The sequence below is a fragment of the Camponotus vicinus genome, unplaced genomic scaffold, assembly GCF_025532165.1.
Source record: "Camponotus vicinus isolate PSW18456_S1 unplaced genomic scaffold, iyCamVici1.0 SCAF_8, whole genome shotgun sequence".
NCBI classification, from domain to species: domain Eukaryota; kingdom Metazoa; phylum Arthropoda; class Insecta; order Hymenoptera; family Formicidae; genus Camponotus; species Camponotus vicinus.
The window spans coordinates 10,395,911-10,419,859 of NW_028141980.1; the positions used below are offsets into that span (position 1 = coordinate 10,395,911).

The 23,949-nt window shown below is 34.9% G+C and overlaps 3 protein-coding genes and 1 long non-coding RNA gene across 15 annotated transcripts in view; 1 reads left to right on the forward strand and 3 right to left on the reverse strand.

Moving 5' to 3' along the window:
• Positions 1–6,282, reverse strand: part of LOC145976176 (uncharacterized) — a 70,110-nt gene extending 63,828 nt beyond the window's left edge. For all 3 annotated transcript variants that reach the window (XM_083107169.1, XM_083107166.1, XM_083107168.1), the window contains exon 1: positions 6,180–6,282. In XM_083107169.1, the coding sequence (XP_082963295.1) occupies positions 6,180–6,192 (13 nt within the window). In that variant the 5' untranslated portion in view covers positions 6,193–6,282. The remainder of the gene's footprint in view (positions 1–6,179) is intronic.
• Positions 2,769–17,344, reverse strand: Plc21c (Phospholipase C at 21C). 8 transcript variants are annotated; one of them, XR_014440195.1, is made up of 20 exons: positions 16,759–17,341; positions 15,342–16,471; positions 14,848–14,994; positions 14,030–14,301; positions 13,865–13,949; positions 13,349–13,766; positions 13,126–13,246; positions 12,831–13,026; positions 12,411–12,735; positions 12,157–12,333; positions 11,849–12,058; positions 11,444–11,763; positions 11,052–11,366; positions 10,880–10,924; positions 10,617–10,818; positions 10,291–10,510; positions 9,891–10,212; positions 9,612–9,803; positions 9,048–9,537; positions 2,769–6,283 (listed from the first exon to the last, which is right to left on the reverse strand). XR_014440195.1 is itself a non-coding variant. In XM_083107143.1 (20 exons), the coding sequence occupies exons 2-19, from the start codon at positions 15,441–15,443 to the stop codon at positions 9,415–9,417; spliced, it is 3,792 nt and encodes a 1,263-aa protein (XP_082963269.1). In that variant the 5' UTR covers positions 15,444–16,471; positions 16,759–17,341; the 3' UTR covers positions 2,769–6,283; positions 9,377–9,414. The 8 variants fall into 8 exon arrangements, 6 of the variants coding, with proteins under 6 accessions (XP_082963269.1, XP_082963270.1, XP_082963272.1 ...); XR_014440194.1 differs by having other exon boundaries at positions 7,530–9,537; XM_083107143.1 differs by having other exon boundaries at positions 9,377–9,537.
• Positions 3,894–14,988, forward strand: LOC145976178 (uncharacterized). 3 transcript variants are annotated; one of them, XR_014440201.1, is made up of 6 exons: positions 3,895–4,428; positions 10,650–10,834; positions 12,507–13,012; positions 13,097–13,233; positions 13,373–13,519; positions 14,504–14,988. It is a non-coding gene; the product is annotated as an uncharacterized LOC145976178 (long non-coding RNA). The 3 variants fall into 3 exon arrangements; XR_014440200.1 differs by having other exon boundaries at positions 3,894–4,428; positions 13,097–13,519; XR_014440202.1 differs by lacking the exon at positions 10,650–10,834 and having other exon boundaries at positions 3,896–4,428; positions 13,097–13,519.
• A 525-nt stretch (positions 17,345–17,869) lies between the features above and the next one.
• On the reverse strand, positions 17,870–19,582 carry Cnir (cornichon-like protein). The gene is made up of 4 exons (XM_083107164.1): positions 19,254–19,582; positions 18,915–18,983; positions 18,578–18,831; positions 17,870–18,486 (listed from the first exon to the last, which is right to left on the reverse strand). Exons 1-4 carry the CDS (start codon positions 19,575–19,577, stop codon positions 18,420–18,422), a joined length of 714 nt encoding a protein of 237 aa, XP_082963290.1. The 5' UTR covers positions 19,578–19,582; the 3' UTR covers positions 17,870–18,419.
• Between the last annotated feature and the right edge of the window lie 4,367 nt (positions 19,583–23,949).

Consider the following 23,949-nt stretch of genomic DNA (forward strand, 5'->3'; position numbering starts at 1 on the left):
TTAATGGTACCGATATTCGTATAGCAAGTAACAATGTGTGTGTGTGTGTGTCTCTAATTCTGTTCTCTAAAAAATACATCCAGGTTTATAAATAATCTTGAAATTGCTTCTCATCGACTGTATTTGATATCCGATGTTCGCTTTTGGGAAAGTACGACTAGCTTCGTGACCGCGAAAGGACAAAAAAAATATAAACATGCAAGCAAAACGGTTTTTTACTCTGTTCCGTTATATGAAGCATTGCAATCATTAATCGCGATAATTAATTAATTCTCCTCTATAATTGCTTACTTCAAAAAGAAAGAACCGAAAATCGATCCAAATTGCGCGTTTGACCCAAGAGCAAAAGTAGACACGCTTCCTCCAAACGAGAGCGAAATCTATCGAGATGAAAGAAGTCCAAACTACCATTGTATCATGAAATATTTTCTATTCGAAATTCCTTTATACTCATTCGTATGATGTGCAGATTATATTCCACGCGTGACCTCTTTGTGACACATTCGCATAATTCATAAAATCGCTGCATAAAAAATCAAGTTCAAAAAATAATTTCTTTATATGTAGAGCTAGCCTGGCACAGATAAGTTTCAATTAAAATATATTTACTGTATGATATATCGATATCGAAATATTATTTTAATCATCTCAAAACAAAATACCTGCCTATTTCCTGTATGACGAACATCATCTACCACAGCATCTTTCCGTATATGATTCCTCATATATTAATTAGCAAATAGACTGTAATAAACGCTACTTTAATCGAGCAGCGTTTTTTTATAATAATTGTGTAAAGCATCGGATCCGATGAGTGTCAATCTGCTCCGAAATCTCTCGTTAATTTGATTATTGAAATTAAATTTTACAAAAAAAGATCTTATCAAAATTAGACAAATTCATTGATCGTTTTGTTTCTGGGTTACAGAACGAGAACTATAATACATCGAGATATTGTAAAGTTCAAAATGCATTTATCTTACATCGTTTAAATGTTGTCAATATATTTTCAAGAGCAGGGTTTGCCAGCGTCCGTAATCCGAATGCCTTGCAATTTGGAGGTCTTAAAAGTTAAAATCGTAAGATTATTCGGTGTACATTTATCGATTACGAGCTAGTACCATTACGGCAAACGGAATAAGTAACGCTTTCTTAATATATCGACCTACTTGATACTTGTCTTATTCGTAGAAAGGACATCGAACATCGAAGACGATTATTTAGAAAAGAGGGATTATACCTGGATATACAGAACAGCGAAGGATGATCAAAGGCAAGGCACAAGTGAGTCAGAGGAGAAATTATTTTGGATGAAATTAATATCTTGTGTCTTAGTTATTTTCAATTACGTTCTTTTTACGTCGCGATTAAGATCGGGATATCGCGAAGTATACATACATGTATATTATGTAATCAGACATCGTCGATTATTGTGATTAATCGACAACTATTGCTAGTAACAGGACAAATATCTCATTTCTACTGATATCTTTGCACTTTTTGGTTCGTGTTTATTTCGAGAAACGTAACGATTAATAATTCATTCATTTTTCAAAACGAAAATATCGAATATGCATTCAATATAATAGAATATCAATATAATAGAATAGACTTCCGCTGAAAAGAATAATTTGAAAAACGAGCGAGGACACAATATGACAAAAGTAAAATGTAAGAATCGTAAGATTTGTATCTATGTATACGTATTATTTGCATTGTAAATTCGAAATACTATAAAAAACGAAAAACTCAAGACTTTAAAATCCATGCAACACTAGGTTTGCGAAGAGAATGTAGATTTTAATGTAAGAAATAATTACTAAAACGAGCGGTCTCCGTAAGATTTAATCGTTGATCGAAAGAAATCTAAAATTTATAAAATAATTATAGATATAAAATAATTATAGATTATAGATTCTCGATAAAAAGATTTTTTTTATGAAATAAAGAATTCGTGCATAAATATAAAATTATAAAACAAAAATTATTGAATGAAAATTCTCAGATCCTAGTTCAACGATTCCCTCAAAAATCTGCAGAAATCAGATTTCTGTCCAAAATCTAAACTATACTACACAGAACTTCATTGCACTGATACTTCGGCCAATTGATATCACGCGTCGAAAATGTCATTAACAGACGCGTAGCCGAAATTACGTATATATCTTAAGTTTCGACAGCATTTTTATCTTTCGATTTAATTCTTCCGTCACACGTCCAATACAACCGATGTACCGAAATATGCGCTATGCATAATATAGTGGTTCAAGAAAGCCACGCTTACTATAATTCTCTTTTACGTATAAGAGTAATAGACCGTGAATAGCGTCTACCACATTAATTATACATTTTTACTGTTGCTGTCTCTAGATACTTTCATTGCGAAATGTTTGTCGTTAAATTAGCAGAAATGAATGAAAATATTGATTGAAAAACACATCACGCGTAGCGACTAAAAATTAATTTAATTTATCATAAAAAAATATTGTACTATAATAAGATAATTAGCAAAGCAAGTAATTTATATAGATATATATGCACTAAAAATCAATTAACGCAAACGTTATTAATTATATTGTTTAATTAGATTGTTATTGCAGGCACTAAATTTTAATATTTCTTATTAATAATTATATATAATGCCAAGTGTAATTAAGTTTTTCATAGATATATGGTATTGATTAATATTTATAACTTAAATTTTTGCCTTTTGATTATCATAAATGGAAAAATGGAAGAGGAAAATCATAGGAGAAAAATAAAAATAATGAACACAACAAATTATTATAATCTCTCGTCGCTTACAAAACAGAAGTACGCGACCGATGACAAACGGAACTAATCGCCGATTAAAGAATACAAATGATAGATATATAATCGAGACATATATAAATCAGATCCGCCACGTTGCATGATGTGTTGCAAAGATAAGTCAATGTAGATGAGACGATCGGACAATACAATCATCGAGACGGCAAGGCTAAGAATAATGAAATTCCCGCGATAAATCGAATTACTGCAAGGAAGCTAAGAGGGAAGACAAAATTATTTGCACGGATGCAATTACATCTCTGATACATAAAGTAGATAACGTATACATCTGCATATGCGTACTCTACTGCATGTACAATACCGTCAGACAATTTGTACATTCGCTTTATCGATCGTTATTACAATTACAATCATCTCGATGAGCTCGTTTTCTCCCCCTCGCACGATATCTCCTTCCTTTCTTCTTGGCGCATTTTTCTCCTTTTTCGTTATTACGAATAGTCACACTCACATAGATACATCTAGCGAGTAAACCATCTACAACGCAAAATCTCTACGATATAGTTACATTACAATCTCGATAATCGAGACTTCGATCACGAAGCGGATGCAGAATTGTTAAGCTCGCGCTAGACTTAAGCGCGTTTAACATCCGCGTTTTATGCAAAATAAATCAAGAAATAAATCAATGCTCTATCATTTATTAATCGGAATAAAAAGTCGTCTAATTCAGATCAATAACGCAAACTTAATAGATCCGCAAGAATATCATCGTTGCATTTTATGTACATCGAGTTACGCTATTTCATTGTCGGTTCATTGAGAATTGGCGATAATGTCGCTGCTAAAACTGGTAGACAATTCGGAAACACACGGCTGCGCAACAATAAATTTCTAATATCTACATACATAATATCGGTGCAGCCTAATCGACCGCCATTTCTTCAAGAATATTTAAAAGACGCTCGCGAGAGTTAAAAAGAAGAAATCGAGAAGATCAAAGAAGGACGCAAGATTGAGGGCAATAATACGGTCAGGTACGAAGAATCGTTGTTGAAGGAAGTCCTCGTTATAGAAGAATTCGAAGGATGGACGCGATATATATATATATATATATGCATATAGAAAAAGAGAGAGATAAATAGCAAAAGATCCTTAGATAAGCCTGCTGCAAGTAACATTATGCTTAGTTTCGACAGAAGTAACAGCGGCGGACGTTTAGACGCTCCAATTTGAACCTCGCAAGTGCAACGAGTGCAATACTTTCGAAACAACAGAATAATATATAGCTGAGCCAAATCACTACGATCGTTTGTAGGCCGTTTCAAACTACACATACCTTATTTAATATAATACGCCTACGCGCGTCTTCACACATTTACTCTACAACGACAAACACGTCCGTTACAGAGATCTTCAATATGCCGAACGTCTTCTATAAATATCTATTTGGCAAACCTCGAGTAGCTCCTCGAATAGTACCTTCGGAGATACTCGTCGTTAGACTCAACCACCTTAGCGTGAAACATCACATCGTAGAATTCTAAAGAGTCGACGCGCTAAAAAGTAATCTTCGAATTGGGATAATCCTTCATTCCGAGCAATCTAGAACAACGTTAATCGACGCCAAAGCGGTCAAGACAGATAACATCGCAGGTACAAATTGGTAACATTGCGACGCACGCATCTGAAAATAAATCGACAATTAATTGCGCGATTAATTATAATCCACGCGCGAACGTGTTCGTCGTAATTAATGCAAAGAGCTCTTGTGTTTCTTTTTTTCCTTTTTCCCCTTCCCCTTCCCCCGTAGTTGCTATATTAACAACGATTATGCTAGCGCTACCATGTTCATCTTTATGACTATATCCTACGATTAACAACATCAACAGCAACAACACATAATATATCAACGTGAATATAATATCTATGTCCCGTTAGCGTAAATCTATACTTATGTATATATGCGTGTGTAACATACATACACGTGTATGTATGTACGTTACACGAATGTAGGAAGAGAACATGATGTCGATCACATGTCCCAAGCAAGTATGCGATATTCATCCGTATATAATACTCGGAAAAAGATCTCTGACAAAATACACACAGTAAACTTGCAATCTGATCTAAGTGAAAGACATAAATGCACAGGTAAATCACACTATCCGCGAAACGACTGTAATTGAGGAATTGGAATTGAACAATAACGGTGTAAATAACTGTATCTAGTTTGAAAAATGAGTTACCTTTGGGCACAAAATCTGAATAATTCGAAAGAAAATAGCACGAGAGAAAAGTGAACTTTACAATCACTTGTAATATTCAGATTTTTGCCGCGTATCAAAATAGCAAGGAACAAAAATCTTCCAATTTCCCAATTAAGCAACGGAGATAACAAAGCTCAAAATTCGAATAAATACTATACTTAGGGAACATAAAAGAAAAGCAAACCGTATAATATATATATTTGGAAGTACCATTTCTACTCGCTCACTTTCTTATCGCTTATATCCCAATTATCTCTATTATACATATCAATATCCTTCCCAATGATATATATATCATGGTTTAATTAATCAAAATATATTCTAAAAGTTTATGCGCTTCGATATGAGAGATATAGAAATCAAGATTCTCTGTTAATAATATATCGCAAGTCCTAGAATACGCGGGGTACTTTCGCAATGTAAATGTGTTACATTAAAATAAGGGAGGAGCTTTCCCTCGAAAGACGAAACATTTATAATAAAATGTATAATAAACTAACACTTGAAATAAATATCACTATGCAGGGAAAAATCATAAACCAGATAGAATGTAGTATACCGAGTAGAATTTGCACATGTTATTTTAATCGATTTCCTCTATTATATATTACCACCCCCTTGATGTCGCGAAGGATGCGTACTTGACGCAACATGGCAATCTGTCGAATCTCGCAAAACATCGACACTTACACGCATACGATTAACACAGTATACGAACGACGCTATCGATTTCCTCACATAGGTTCCAGGTATAGTCCCTGGATAGAGTTACACATACGTTGCCTTAAATATCGCGTCTGTATTATATCGTTAGGTATACGACTATCTCTACCGTCAACCACCGTGACCGGATAAAATCAGTCGCGTCCGCCACGGAACATCCTACAACTTCGCGAACGGTAACTTCGTTTGCGGAAGAAATGCTATCGCGATAATTGGCATCGTCTAAGAAACGGTAACTGCGTTCTCTCTCTGGTTCCTCGCGCGCGCGCGCGCGCACGCGTGTGTATGTATATGTTTTTACGTGAATCTCTAATTTACCGGAAATATATGTACATATGTGTATGTAGCTACTCTCTAAAAAAAAAGAAAAAAACGCGACATTACGATTATTTAAATGAGAACCAAATGCCATACCTTGTATACACATCTACAGCAAACCAAATATCATTACATCAGAGGGAGGTGCACGGGATATAACTTCAGGATCCATCATTCTTTTAAGGGATGCGCACTATTGTCTGTAATAATAAATGCATATGCTTTAATTGCTTTTCTCTGCTTGTTAGGTGCTCGTACGATAATCGCGGTTTTCTCAATTTGTTCCTTCATTCTTCAATTATTTACAGAAAATAATATACAAGAGAAGCACGCGGTTATATAGAAAAGAATAATAATAAATTTGAGATTCTATCGTGTAACACTTATCAAGATAATCAACTGTTATTGCATCCGATACGAGATACGAAACATAATTTATAATAATATAATAAATTATTATAGAAATATTTATATAATAACAAATATACAATTTCGACTAAGTTTGTAGAAACATTATATTTCTCTGTTATTTAAAAATAATTTCAAATAATAAATAAAAAAAACATTAAGATAGATATTATATAAATTTGACAAAATTGCGAATAATACAAATAATTAATGTATAAATATATATAATTAAAATAAATGAAATACTCTCTTATAAACCAATGAGTGACTCTATAAACATTCTCGATGTAAAATATAATATCAAAATATAATTCGTGTCGAGATTGGCGTTCAAGTGTATACAGGTAACTATAATTTCCATGTACTGTATATGTATACTTCTATAAATATCGTAAAACAATATCGGTCCGAGATCAAAGCAAAATTTTTTCAATGTATAAGTGCATACAATAAAAGGATGTACTTAAAGCGAATCATAATATGTAAAGAAAAGCAGCTAAATTTCGAAAACACTAAATGCCACGAGATCACTTGTATGCAGTACACTTGTGCAAGTAGATAATTAATAATAATTCCCTATCCAATTTGTTAGATATTTAACAATAATTAAATTCACGAAAAATTGAAACAAGGAAGATGCAATCCTTCGAATGCAAAATATAAATAACAAAACTTCCAACGAAATGTGCGACCGTATATATAAGTAGGTTATATACTTAAATAAATATAACATTATATACATTTTCCATAAAATGTCACATTTTTGTTTCAGAACATCCTTATATTCACGCGACTATTCACTGCCTAACAATTACGATACATCCCCCCCCCCTCGCGTACCTCTGTCTTCTCATTAAATAATCAATCCATTAAATAAATATCGGATTTACACGATGCAGACTTACGATACGATAAGTTTTAATTCTAAATTCGTTATAATTAACAGATGATCCTCCCTCGTATAGATACCTGTGTACATGTATCGTAGCGCGTAGCCTAAAATATCGTTACAATTAGAAACAACAAGGACAATGTTACCTCGTAACATTTTTGATTGTCTTCCTCAAAGAGGTTCGCCCGACCGGACTGCTCGTGATACGAAGAATCCGTCTACATACAGTAGAATCCGGCTAGCGATATCGAAAACTTGTGAAAAAGAAAGAGAAAAATGTTAATTCCGTCGCGCGCGAAACTGCTAAAGAAGACGCCGTTTACTGGCGCGAACGTAGTCGAATGTACTGTCAAACGATTTTCGGTCAAGTGCGATTGCGCGCGCCGTCACGTGATCCGCTATAGATGTTTGAATGAACAAAAAAGAGAAACAATTTGGATGTTAATATGCGCGAGATTACTCTACGAGATGGAAGCACCGTTTATAAAAAAAAAAAAAAGACAGTTATGCATTTTCTATAAAAAAATAATTATGAATCCAATCTGTCTAGACAAAAAAATAATCCATATAATTTTCTCCTCTTCATAAATATATGCATAGTCAATGCTGAGTCTATTTTTATGTTTATGATCATGTCGCGATAATAGAATATTGAAAATATGTATATGCAGAGAAAAACCAGTTTTCCGGATCCTATTGTAATGAGATACTGGGTCATTCTCGTGCCTTCGGCAGGAAAATATCACGATTTTTGCCGCAGTATTTGGGCATCCCCTCTCCCAAAAAAAAAAAGTTTATATATGGAGTACTTTCAGTCAAAAATATATCAGATCACTCGCGCGTTCGTGCAAATTTGTCAAATTTTTCTTTACTAGGCCAAAGAGATTACACTCTCGGTATATCTACCTCTTGCGTTATTCTGACTGGAATCTCCTGAGATCTGACTTCTTAACAGTCGAAGATCAATCTAAACGGAGCATCTTGGAACGCGATTAGACTTAATTTATATGTAGTTGATTAAATAACGATGACTTATGCATATAACAACAATATTAAATGTTAGCACTTAGGAAGGTTGTATATTCTTTTTCCCTTATTTCTCGAATTATATATATGTATATATATATATATATATATATATATATATATATATATATATATATACATATATATATTTTTCTGTCGCGGTCTTAATGCTCGTTAAGATCATATGAATATGTAACTGACTGTATCACGTCAGCGATCGTCTTAGATTTTGGAATCTCTCAGACTGCTTAATACTGTGCGCAAATAATGCGAAATTCATATTCGTCATGTATATTGAAGTTTAACATTGTCTCTTTTTCGTATTACTATAAGCAGACGTTTTATCATAAAGAGATCATGACAGCATTTCCACGTCCTAGCCAAACATGATCAATTAAAGAATTGATCAACATGTACAATCAACATGTCAATCGAATAATGACCATTGTAGTAAAAGACATAGCAATTGAAGTACTAGAAAATTACTTCAATCCATTATTCGACATTTAATCTCTTCAAAATATTAAATGGTAAAAGTTCAGTATATGTGTGTGTGTGTGTATATATATACGTGTGTGTATGTGTGTGTACACATACATATACATATATATGTATATGTATGTATGTATAGTAATTACTTATCGTGCTTTGTATAGCACCAAGCTGCCTCAAATTACGTGATTTCTTGATACAACGTCATCATATTGACATATCTTCAATAAAGTATGGCAAGAGTCATCACCATGAACAGCTGTAGATAAGCACTATATGCCAACATTTTGTTAGTCATTATTGGTTCATTTCCTTATACGAATGTCGGAGAAATATTGCATTCAAATATAATATCCGTTTTCTTTCTTCCACATATCTCTCATTACAAACTGCCCGTTCGATATACCAAGTTGCATAACTGGATGCTTTAAACGACGCGTATAATGACGTAAAACATCATAAAACGATGTCACACCTTTAGTCAACACATAGCTAGACAACTTGTTTCGCGAGTCAATACGTATTCTCGCTAAGTGACTCAGGTAAGCTAGCTCCGCCAGATGGTGACAAGGGTAATTCACCACTCTCATATTTACTATAGCGGCTACTATACTCTGCTAGCAAATTAGCTTTTACCTGTCGCATTAAAATAAAAAAATTTCATAAGATATCGTACGAGTAAGAATATTCGTTACATTTAAAATACAAACCTTGGCTCGCTCTTCTTCCAGCCTTTGCCGTACTTCTTCATGTTGCCTTTCCAATTCTATTTTTTTCTTTTCGAAAATTTTGGTTAAGCGTGTGCATTCATTCACAGCTTTCTCTACCGTCGATTTTGCAACTTCTCGTTTTATGCGTTCCAACTCGGCTTTATCTTTATGTACTTTGGCCAATTGTTTGACCTTAAATGCAATAAAAGATATATAATATTAACTTTCATTATTTATATATTTGTGCAGTGCAAAAAAAGATATATTAGTTAAAAATACCTCGCCTTGTCTTGTAGCTTGTAATTTTCGTTTAACATCGGCGGTTTCTTTCTCTAAAAGTACTTGGAGCATTTTCAGTTGATTCGACTGCGATGATTTCATCACTTTTTCGACAGTCGTAAAGAGATTCTCGTAATATTTTTCTTGAAGTTCACGTTCTTGTTGAACGTGGGCCTTACATATGGCCAAAAATCGTTCACTTTGACTTCTGGGCAAACCTCTGGACGCCCCGTCATTTCCGTCGCGATTTTCTGTATTTTCTGGATATTCGGAAGACTCAGCCATAGCTAAAGTGCTTAAACCCACGTCACTCGAAAAGCTACTAAAATGTGGTTGAAAATTATAGAATTTAGAATCAATGTCACCTCGTTTGTATATTTACATATACTTGTATACTTACATATTTTTGCTCGATAACCGCTTCACCAACTTATTGCTATAGAATTTCGATCTATGCTTCTCGCCATCAAGCGAGCCTTTTTGCGACTGCATTCGCATTTTTTCTTTCTCATGCTTTTTCCTCAGAGATTCAAGTTTCTTGTCGAGTTCCATCTTCTTCTCTCTGACTAGCTTATTTTCCATAAGTTTCTCCAAACTTTCGGCCATTATTTCTTCACTTACTATAACAGAAAGAAATTGTCAAAATATAGTGCACAAGAAGAGAAAAAAATATAAAACTAATCAACTTAATCAATTATTTAAAAAGAATACAAAAATACCACTCACTATTGCTAGCATTGACTGGACTTTTATTTATAGATGTATCAACTGCTTGAACTGCAGGACTTGGAGTATCGTCTTCTACATCCACTGTATCTGAACTACCTAAACCACCAATAGATGGTCTACTATGTAAACTACTGGAAGGAGGTTGAAGACTTGATAATTCACCTATGGACTGCATTCGTTTAGTCTTTACAACTTCCTCCTGCAAAAATAACATTGTTAGTGACACATTACAGAATAGTTGAATTTTATAGAAAACTTACAGCTGGCTTAGCAGAACTAGGAGCATCGCTAACTTTACTCTTATCCTATAAAATAATGTAGTGTATTAGTTGTAAACTTGAAAATGGATTTAAATTATTAGTTATTAAAAGAGAGAAAGAGAGAGAGAGAAAGAGAGGGAATAGTAAATCATAGCGCTGTTTTAAAACGTACTTCAATTTCTTCTGGAGCTTCCAAACAATCTGTGAGAACCAATAATTGATTCTCTCTCTTTTCCACTTCGCTCTGATATTTGATAGGATTTGCTAAAGCTTCGGCAAGCTCACTCAAACCATCAGGAACATAATCTTTTACAATAACATGTAAAAACAGGCTCGCTAATGGTAATGGTTGCCCACACTCATTTCTTAGTGCAACGTGTCTATATCCTGGACATAATCCAACTACGGGTAGTACCCTGTGACCGATTAAACGTCCGGAATCTTCATATGCGGCAATTCTTATCGAAGCAAGTTCTGGCAAGACTACCTGAAGAATGTAAAAACGATACGTTATTATAAAAACGGACTGCTTAGCAATACTTGAATATGCAAATATTGTTTCACCTTTTTGAATACGAATGGTTCCTCATCGTATACGGGATTAATACCGTTATTCGGCACGATTTTTGTACGGAATTTCTTTCTTACGGTATCCGCCGGTAAACCGTACATATCCACTTCTACATAAGTGCCTACTCTTTTATCTGTTAAAAATTGTGCGGATATTACGTGAATGTGAACGGTGCCTGCAATAATACCATCAACGGTAGATTCAGCAAAGGGATCTAATCGCCGATCTTTTCTTCTCATAAATTCTGGTTTCAATAGGTAACCGCAACGTTGATTGTATTCAAATATCCCCAAATTTAATTGCATAGCCAGATCTGTCATCAATTAAATTAATCAAATTCACTAACAATAAAAATAAAATGATACATCCAATAATATATTAAATAAACTTTTACGTACCGAGCGTTTGATAATTTAATGCCACTAGCTGACAGCCTGCATTCCAAAATACTTGCGGCATGAAATTACTAGAATCGAATCGCGTTCCTGCTGGATAAACTCTGGATAATTGATGTTTGTTGTAATTTACAAATTCTAGTGGTTTCTCCTTCAAGAGAGTCGTAGCTTGTTTCTCGTCGAAAGATGACATTTCGTACGTACGATTCTTTTCTGTACAAGCGATATATAAATGATATAAAATATTTATCGTCTTTGCAATATACGAAGAGAATGCATTAAAATTCTTCTCGTTAAGATACATCACATACTTTCAGCCGATTCGAAACTGTTGAAGTGTACAGGCTGCACGTAATTAACTAAAGCAGAAATTTCTGCACCCGCTTCCGTCTCTTTGGCCGCGACCTTATCTGGCGCAGATCCTTTGTCACCAATTCTCGGTTCCACATTAGATTCATCCTCTTCTGTACTTGATTCATCTTCGTCGTCTAAGAAAACAAATACATTAAATATGTGTACCTCTCGTGGATATACTTATAACTTTTAATTTTTTTTTGTTACCAACCTTCATCATCCTGAGCACTATCTTTACTACCCTGTCTTTGTTGCAACATGGGAGGATGAGGAATATCGCCATTCCCAATTTGCTGTTCATTTCCAGGTGCAACACCATCAGCCATTTCATTTTGAGGTATTATATCTGGCGGTGGGCCGTTTTCTCCTGCAGCGGATGGATTTACTGTTCCGTTTGTTTCATTCTCTGGGGTACCTTTAGCAGTATATTGCTTCTTCTGATGCTTTTTATGATGATGGTGATGCTTTTTCTTATTTTTTATTATTATTTTGCGCTTTAATAACAATGGCGGTGGGAGCTCTTGACCTGGCTCTAACTAAGAACAAAAAAAAAAACATTTGTTATAATCATAATTCTCTCTTGAACATAATCACTAATAATGCCTCCATTAAGCGTAACATCTAAAAATACCTTGTGCGATTCGAGTGGTGCATCAAGTAACATTTCCCCGAAAAGTTCTCTGCAGTACTGTGCGATTTTGGCTTGCTGCCTTGGATTACAATGGTTTTCGAAACTGAGAATGACCGGATATTCAGAAGTTTTAAAAGCGCTCTCAGCAATTGCCTCTATTACATCTCGGGCACATATTTCAGGTACAAATGTATATCTATAAAAAGATATGCGTGTGTTCTTATCTTTAATTATAAATTACTCATGCTTTTCTTATATGTATATAGATTATATGTATTATGATGAATATTCGTACCCGTGAACGATAACAGGTTCGTCGACCTTGCCATTCCAAAAGTCTAATTCGACGCATCGGCAACCGGCTAAAAGACATTGACGATAAATTTCTACAGAGCTCCTTCCAGTGAGTTGATGCCCTAAACAAAGAAAATTGTACTTGTTGCACACACACACAATTATTTAAATTATATATATAAATGCTACATATTAAAAATAATTATAAAAATATTCATATATACCCGTTAAGTATGTGTTGTGACTAGAATTTATGAAATAATGCGCAAGCGATTGATCCATATCGTCGGACAATTCAAATTTAGAGATGGCAACAATCGGATTGTCCTCACTCATGAGGTACCTCAGGAAACCATCAAAACTGAGTTGGCCTTTATTTGCATTACATTTGTTGGGTTCGTACTGATTTATGATATCCTTTGCCCTCGCCTCATTTGCATATGGATATAGTATCTCATTGAGACGTGGATCTCTCTGCGTCTTGTTCAAAAAATCCACGAATTGCGAAATGGACATCAATTTGCGTTTGCTACTGCCAACAATTCCTTCAAATACTTTTTCTACATCTGATCTCAGAGTGAGAGACTTGTAAAAGTTGAAGAAATCTTCGAATTGAAATTTTGACAATGGCACAAAGTCGCTCTAAAAAACAAAATTATCATAAATGATATGTAACAAAGTATTTGGAAGCAAAGCCTCTTTCAAAAAATAATATTTATAATAATGAGAACAAAACTCACTTTGCCAGATGAAAAACCAGAAATATCGAGTGCTTTTTCAACACGCTTGCGATCCTCTTTGTTTTGAGTAAACATTTTTATTATACTGCAAAGAAATTCAAATATAAAGATAATAATTTTTCTCTTATAAATAATATTAGAATTACATTACAATATTTTACTTACTCCTTTACTGGTATTTTTTCCGATTTATCAGCAATAAGTGTCAATTTGGTGTGTGCTTTGAGTAAAAACATAGTTGTGCTAGTGTTTAGTTGAATCAAATTGTATGCAAGTTGAAAAAGCTGTTCTGTCCAATGTTGCGCTATTTCTGCACGTGTTGTGCAAAAATTAATAAAATTCACATTGACAAAATCAGAGCCATAACAGATTGTTACAGTTTTGTCTTCCAAGGAATCTTGAGAACCCATTGTTACAAAGGATTGCAATTTTGAGTCCTATAGAATTTTTAATTTAATTCACAATGTATACATGTTTTCTTATCCTCTCACATAAAATTTAAGAACTATAAATAAATATAATATAATATTGAATGTTGCACTGAATACAAGTAAAAAGTTTCATATAATGAGCTAAACATTACAATGCTGCATGCAGAAGTATGTCAGTTCATTCAAAGTTCTGTTTATTGATTTATAGGAAAACTGATCTAACAAAGTATGCTATTATTTCAATGAATACGGAACTGCCTTTATCTGCCATTAGTGCGGATAGTAGGTGTGATAAAAAAAGCAAACTATGTATGGTACGTAAAGTAGGTAATGTTCTATTTATAAATTAGTCAATAATTATTATGTGATGATACTGTCTGTGCGTCATTGTTATAATTATGGAAAAACCAAGAGACACTCTTTGATTATTCATCTTTTTTTGTTCTACTGCACTGATGTACAAATAAGTTAATAGCTTATGAATATCTCGGTAAAATATATTAAGATATATATAATATAAAATATTAAAAGAAATATATATGAAATTAATACCTTTGGTATTTTTGCATATTTTCCTGTTCGTGTATCTCTTATAATTGCTATGTCCAGCATATCCATTTCATTATTTTGATCCACCCAGTGTAAGTAAAAACCATATTTATCCACTTTCAAAGTCACCGGCGTTGCAATTCCAGAATCCTATGGTTACACAGCACATTTGATATTATGAAAGATTTATTTTTATCATATGACTATGTATATATATATATATATATATATTTTTTTTTTTTTTAAGTACTTTATTAATGTTTTTTCTTTGACAGAAACAATACATTTAAGCAGTTGTTTCAGGAGAGGCATATGATGACATTTTCATTATCTTGGAAAGCTATTATCGTGGACCAATTCTATTTTTTGATTTTACTAAAATAAAGCAAGGTGGAGGTGACACCTTTATGCCTAAAATGACCTTTTACATTTATACTTTTACTAACGCTCGACATTAAAACCACCAACTAGTCATAACATTAAATATATACACAAACCTCGTCCCACTTGACAAACTTCTCTCCATCCTGCAGCTGCTGGGACACCTCCACAGCTTTTGTATACATCGTGTTGACTGTATTCTTATTGCTTGGCTGCATCCTGTTTCCTTGCTATCACAAATCCACACTGTCCAGCACTAACTCTTTCTTATAAATGTAAAGGCAAAGTGTCGACGAATAACGTGGTGAACGGCAATAGCGACGTTAAGGAGCACGTTGCGGGTGTTGACCACGAGGATGACGATGGCGACAGCGATGTCAATGATGATGATGATGACAATGATGATGACAATGACGATGACGACGATGACGACGATGACAACAACGACGACGATGTCGAGGACGACGAGGACGACGACGACGACGACGACGATGACTCCGACGGTGGCGGCGGCGATAGCAACCACGACGACGACTTCGACGGCGACTCCGACGGTGACGACTCCGACGTCGACGACATAAGCTTCATCGAGGTTTCAAGCATTTAGAAACACCTGGATCACCGAGTCTCAGTCGCCGCTGCTGGTACCTGGGCGACTGTCGCCGTCGTCGTCGTCGTCGCGCTCTGGATACACCTCGCGGTTATATATATCTTAAGGACGTACGCTCGACGTGTCCTCGAGGATCACGAAGACGAACGTCGAAGCCGCTGGTCGATCTCAGTCACATTCAACCGGGTCGCGACAGCGCGAAGGTCGCCCGCGAAGGCATCTCATTCACCGCCCAGGAGAAGCGCGCCGATTGTCCGGAGCACGAATCGGGTGTCCTTAATCGCGTGCGCGCGCGCGCAGGACTCGCCACGCGAGAAAGATGACGGCGACTGCTCCGATCTCCTCTCTCAGCCGCTCGCTCGCGCTTCGTTGTCGTTGCTCGTCCAGCTTGGCTGCTCCCTCCGAACCAGCGTCAACAGCAGCATCCTCCTGCGACTTCTGCGTCACGCCGCGCGCCGAAGACAAGCACCGACACCGAGCGCACGCACCGCGCCGTCCGCACCGTCAACACCAGGAGGCGCTCTACGAAGGCGCGCGCCTGCCTCTCGCGCTCGAATCTTCCGACTCGTCTCGAGGCACCTTCATCTCCCGCCCGAGGCACGAGCGCGATTCCTTATCTCTTCCCTTTCTTCTCACCTATCGTATTTACAGATGAAAAAAATACAATTTTTCTTTCAGCTTGTCATCTCCGAATGACAGCGCGCGACTCGAATCGTACAGACGGAAAGGAAATTTCCTCGACGGATCTTATCTATAGATGAAGCCGATGATTCATCGATCCTGAATTACGCGATTAAAGATTGCGAGCTATAATTTTTCTTGACCAGAAGAATTCAATAATCTCGGCTTTAAATGACGATATCGAAATTTAAATCAAGAGATGCTGCGTCTATTCTTAGATCGTATATAATACGTAATCTTACCTATGTTGCAGATATAGGAAATTCTTCGAGTATCTCTCTCGCGAAAGGGAAAATCTTTTTCTTCACTTTTTTTCGTATCTCCTCGCGAGAAAATTTTTCGAGTCTTCAGCTTCGAAAAATGCGCGATTGTTGTGTTGCAGTATCACTTTTCCGCGTGGAAAGCGACTGCGTCAATCGCCGGAGAATGGGTACATGAACGACTACATAGAAACTATGCGAGAAAGGAAGAGAGAGAGAGAAGGAGAGATAGAGAGGAAGACAGCTGGAGCGTTAACGAGGGCGCGAACAGCGTCGAGAGTTAACGGCACTGGAGGGTTGCGCAACCCCCTCTCGATATTATCTCACAGTATTGCCAGCGCGTTACACACGGCGATTGATTTGCGGTTCTCTGTTCCGCAAATTCCGAGAGATCCCGCCGCGTATAAGCATCGATTTTGCATTAGTTCCGGGTAATTTGCGCGACGACGCAACAGCGACGACGAAAATTAAATGGGCTCTCGAGAGTCCGGTTCACCGCTCGCCAACGAGGGTGCTGGATCTTTCGGGGAAATACATACGAGATAAAAAATCCGCGGACACACATACACAACAAACAGACGTATCATGCGCACGCATACACACACATACACTTGTACGGCTGTGCATTGAATTTGATCTAAAAATAAACGCGCGCCCTTCCACGATGAGGAAGGGTGGACTAATCACCTTCACCGCGCCCATTAAATCGATCCAATCTCATTTGACTGCCGTTAAACTTAAGTCAACTTGACACGGCAAACACGCGAAATAGAGCAGAGGCGACGACGACGACGTCGTGTGTTCTCTTTGTCTACTCTCGTACAATAGCGTCTCTTATCTCGCTGACTCGGGGTTCATTTAAATGAGTTGATAAGAAGAGCCGCGTGATACGAGGCGATCAAGAAATCGGGTCGCGGCTCGTCTATCCTGAAAAATATTGCTCTTAGATTGTCGCTTTCGGAGTGAGAGGAAGTGAAAAGTGAGCTTTTTAATAAATAAATTCCTCGAAAAGGAGCTTTCATCCACGAAGAGCATTTTTGCGAGAGTCACGTTTTCTCAAAGATACTACATATGAAACAATTGGATGGAACAATTAAATATTAAAATATTACAACTATATATTGTTATTCTTATAAACACAATCTGTTATAACACAGACTTCTGCTTACGTTTTTACGACTAGAAACTTACAATTATTTATGTAAGTTACATATGCAAGCAGTAGTGTGATGATACAATGATATATTTGGTATTTATTTGATATTTATATAGTTCCTATTTACTTCATTAGTATAACAATGTAAGGCCTTCAAATTAGAGGAAATATCAAAAGTGTTAGAATAGACAACAATAAAAAATATTTATTTTCAAGTTATCTATTTCTAGCTGGAAATAAATAAGAACCATAAATTACAACAATTATAGAATAATATATGTTCCCCAAGATATTCAATCAATGAATATATTAAAAAAAAAGGAAAATCGCTAACAATCTTATTGTTTAGAGAATATGAAGTGTGTGCTGTGCATTAAATATATAATAGAATTAAAATATTCTTATATAGATACTATTAAAAAAAAAAAACAAAGAAAAACACAAACAAGAGTATAAAAAGGATTCGTAATATGACGTCTTAATCTCTTTATAAATCTATTATAGTCTCGTCGCTTCTATTGATGGGATCTCCTTTGAGCAATGCCACAATCATGCTAAAGAATGAAGAAAATATAAATCTTTTCTTTTGACCTTCATTCTCTTGCTACATTAAAAAAAATTTATATACTTGTGCAATATACCTACCAATAAAGATAAATAAAAAAGAATACGAGGCAATATCCAAGATGAATCATACAATCACGCGTGTATCTTTTCAATTGGCTACGATTGTGGATCTCCGTAGGATCATAAACGCCCATATTACCGCTGGGAACACCAAAATATTCATAAAATAGCCATACTGTCATTGGTATGTTTACCAGTGTTAATATTAATTGTCCGTGTATCAACAAGAGAAATACCAAAAATGTATGTGCTATTAATTTTGGCAACACTCCCTGTAACATAAAATTGAGGATAAATAATTTATAATACACTTTATACATACATGTAAGCAATAAGATATATTTTAATGTATTACCATATTCAATTTTGAACAACATTCTTGCGCATTCAAGTAATCACATTCGAGATCCGACAATGTTATGATCTGCATATCTTTGATCAAGAAAAATAACAACACATCAGTGACAACTGATTGATTAAATTAAATCAATTATTCGTTTTCGATCTTCTCCTGAAAGAAATTTAAAAACGACGCCACTGCATGGCTGCCAATAAGAAAATAACCTCAATAAAAAAAAAAAAGTTTTTTATCCGCATATCAAGCCGACTGTTTTGCGTCATGTCTTCAATTTAATGGGACATAAGAGATTTATATCAAATGATTTATGTTGATAGATAGTGATTTAAAGGATACATAAAACACGAGGAGAAACAAAACGGAGCCCGTGTCGATCAACGCAACCGCGAATAGAAGCGGATCCGAAATTAGGCCCATAACGCTGCTATTTCCGCGCGAAAAAAAACGGCGGATCACATGGGATTTACAACCACAACGATCGCCGAATATCTTCTCCTTAATTCTCGTCACGCAAATCCTCGTTTGCCGGTTGAGTTCCGCCGTAAACTTCCGCAAAATGAAACACCGATCTCCCTCCCCCGGAAAAAATGCACACTTCACGATGTTGCCAATGGTGTCACTTCCAAAATTTAATTCCCTACAACACGCAGCTTCTTTCATTTGAAACCAAACACAGCTGATTCAGAGAGAAGACTGAGAGATGTCATGGCCCGCTTTTAGGTGATCCCTGGAAACGATACTCCCTCTGTGGACATTAAAAACGTGAACATGAACTACAAAGCCAATGTCCACGAATGTTCTCAGAGGGTAACATATATCTCTCTCTGATAATATAAATAATATAAATAAAAATATAAATAATTTAATTAATAATAATTTATTATATTATAAAAATATTAGTATGTTATTTATTATATTATAAAAATATTAGTATGTCCTCTCTTTCCACGCTATTATTTATTTATGTGTGTTCTTTTTCTTCTCAACATCATTTATTTATTTTTTATTTATTTCTTTATTTAGCTCGCTCTAAGTCAGTCTTCTAAAATGCAAAACTAAATATTATAGAATTTGACTTTGAAAATAAAATAATCGAATAAATTCAAATAATTAGCATAACGAAAGGTTCCGTGATAAGTTATTTAATAAATAATCAATTTTAATTAATTAATGAAAATACTTCTATAATTTAATATTCCGCGTTAGCGTATATTTTATAATATATAAAATATTTCGGCAACGAATTATCGATAACACGGTGTTCGACTTTGGCAATACAAAAAATAAACAGTAGCGCGCTATGTTAAAGCTTTAATATTAGAAATAACTATATTTCGACCAATGTTTTAATTTTCTCAATCCTTGTTATTAAACAATGTACAATTTAATCGAAAATCGATTAAATGATAGAAATCCAAAATATTAAATAATTACTTCGATCGTTGCGATTTTTATGGACAATAATTATTATTATAATATTTAGAGTCACAAATATATTTCATCCGTGTTACTTTATCGTTCTACTTGACAATCTAAATGTAATTTGGATTGTGAGAGAACACGAAGTAAATCAATCGAATTATAGATGCAAATAATTAGCATAATGAAAGGATAAATTGTTTAATAAATAATCAAGTTTAATCAATAAATTAAAATACTTCATTAATTTAATATTCCGCGTTAATGTACATTTTATAATATATAAAATATTTTGGCAACGAATTATTGATAACACGGTGTTCGACTTTGGCAATATAAAATATAAACAGTAGCGCGCTATGTTTCGGCTTTGTCTTTGACTCTCGAGTAATAAGGTAGTGGTGAGAAACGTTTCGTATTGTATTGTAATTTCTTTACTAAACACGATTACGATTAGTATCGAAACATAATTTGCTTTAAATATTAATATAAATTAATTAATTAAAAATTAATTCACGACATGAAACTGTATCGCAACTATAAATCTTTATCGAATCGCAATCATTCATTACCGTGATTAAAAATTGAAACAAAATATACATAAAAGGGGATAAGAGACTTAGGCCGGTATTCATAGTCCGATCTTATATTTAAGATTATCTTAAGTCTGGTCCGAGGGTGACTTAAGACCTCATTCAACCAATCAAATGGCTGCGTAGCATTTCAAGCTCGAACTTAAGACGATCTCAAATATAAGATCGGACTATGAATACCGGCCTTAATTATGTTATGAACTTTCGATCATTGATGCTTATTATATTTCATTAACAATATTAGAATTAATTATATTTCGACCAATACCTTAAATTTTAACAATCCTTGTTAATTAAACAATGTACAATTTAATCGAGAATCGATTAAATGATAGGAATCCAAAATGTTAAATAATTGCTTCGATCGTTGCGATCTTTACGGACAATAATTATTATTTCAATACCTATAGAGTCACAAATATATTTCATCCGTGTTACTTTATCGTTCTACTTGAAAATCTAAAAATAATTTGAATTATGAGAGAATACAAAGTAAAACAATCGAATTATAGATGCAAATAAATAGCATAACGAAAGGCTCCATGATAAATTGCTAAAAAATAATCAATTTAAATCAATAAATTAAAATACTTTTATAATTTAATATTCCGCGCACGAATATTTTATATTACAGAGAATATTTCGCACGAGAGAATTATCAATAACATCGTGTTCGACCTTGATAAATAGTATCGCGCTATTGTTAATACGTTACACGGCTTTATTATCATTCGCACAGTACCTTGAGCAATAAAGTAGTGACGTTTCATATATTATCAAATTCTTCCTTTACATAGTCGACCCTGGCGATATAAACAGTACCGCGGTAATGTTCTTGACTTACGATCATTCGCTCAGTGGCTCTTGAGCAGTGAAGTAGTGATGTGAGACGTTTCATATATTATCAAATTCTTTCTCTAAACACAATTGCAAGTGCAACGAGGAACTTTTCGTGAATAAGTGTAAGTGCAACGAGGATTAAAGTGCCACGAGAAAAGAGCGAAAGAAGCAAAAGAAAAAAGGAGGTTTTGGAAGTGGATGGATCAATAAGATATGATGTAAGTCATTAATATAAATTATTTATCACATTCATTATTTATTATATTGTTGCGTCCCCGCGTCCCGTCCCGCTGAATGTATTCGTTACCCGTTGAATTCTTTCGAAGAAGATCGTTTTCGCACGCGTTGTCAAGATATTGTTATAAACAACGACTGTCAGAGAGTCTAAGTCCAGCTGTCAAATTGTGTGGACGCGCGTCTATTTGTGATCCGTTTTACGATTATTCTGAATTCTTGTATGTTACTCGCGATTTATTAAAATTCTTGTGCACCTTAAATCGCGTTATTATTTACGAGTGTACGAGCGTCAGCGTATGCTAAGTATTTTGCCGATTGTGTCGCGCGCGTTCGATATATACCGCGTTCGGCGGACGCAACAATATATACATTATTTATCAATAATATATATATTCAAAATATACATATTTCTCGTTTCGTTTTATTTCTTTGATTGTGATTTAATAGTGATTTTAAATTGTATAACATATATAATACATAAACTTATAAAAAATATTCCATTTTATTTTAAAATAATTAAAACATTTATAAAATTTTTTATTAATTAATATTTTCAGATACTTTTATGTTTTATAAAACATTTCAAATTAATATATTTATTTAAATATTTCATATATAAAAAAATAGAAATTTTTTTATGTATCATATTTTTAAAAGTTTATATCTAAGAAATATAAATTATTTTGTAATTACGCAATTTATAATATTAAGATATATCTATTTAAAAGTAAAAATGTAAAAATTAATTGCGCGCAATAATTAGGTTTAAAATCAATTATTTTGAACATTGCTTTGTATAATAGATGTTCTCTTATCCTTTATATTTTTATTTATCATTCATATTTGCGAATTTAAATTTATGTACTATATTACAAAATAAATTTCAAATTATGTATTATATTATATATAAAATTATATATAATATAACCCTCCCATGGGGTACACCTTGTCGCGGTGGGAGGGCTTAGTACTTGGATGGTGCCTTGAAGTTTATCTTAAATTTTTCTATTTATGATAAATCTTAAGGTGCCTGAATGGGAAGCTAAGTACCCTTTCGCGTCGTCGATACCGTCAACGTGCCGCGGACGGCAAGCGCTTCGTTACCGCGTTTTCGCGGTGTAGTATTCTCGCGTCGTCGCGTTTTCGCGCTTCCGCGTTGGACTTTTCGTATAAAAATCCCAATTTCCTTATTGTCACGAGTCTCTACTTCCGATGCCAACTAACTGGGATGTTTCGAGTTTGCACACGTTGCTATGCAACGTACACTCGCGCTTCGTGCTTCGTGCTTCGTCAAGTGATTCGGCCCGAATTAGTTAGAACTCGATCGATTGCTCGGAATGGTCGTCAATGGGTCCCTTCTCTTTGCTCGTCTACAGCCACACGCACTGCGTGTGTTAACCCTGTCGAGGAGTCGAGTGGATTCCCCTAGGCACGATTTTCGCTCGGTAAAAGGGGTTGCCTCCCCATTTTCTAAATTGCTGAATGTTAGCATTTAAAAAATGTGGGTATCCTCTTCTTTTGCCGTCTACCAGCCTGGTGTAGCCATGTCCTGCAATAGCGGGAAACTTCGTGTTCCGGGCGAAGCACCTGAAATCGTGCTTAGCTGGTCCAGGTTCGATACGAGATAGGATAATTATGCGCGAAAAAGAGCTGGTGAACTTCATTTTCCTCTATTCCTCAATCGTTTCGTCTTCTTTCCGGTTCGGGCCTAATCTTTGCTCGTTGTATCGTTGCATTCCCGACCTGTTGGCTCGAAGTTGATTCTCATAAATGAAATGGGATTTTCGCTCGTACCGAAACCGGGAGTGTCGGTGAAAGTATATATATATTAAATATATACATCGCGCGACCAAATTTTAATCGTACCGAAATAGTGCGGGAGTGCCGTTCAGTATCGCGCGTAAAATAACGAAAATAGCGATATAAAAATATCGCTCGTGAGT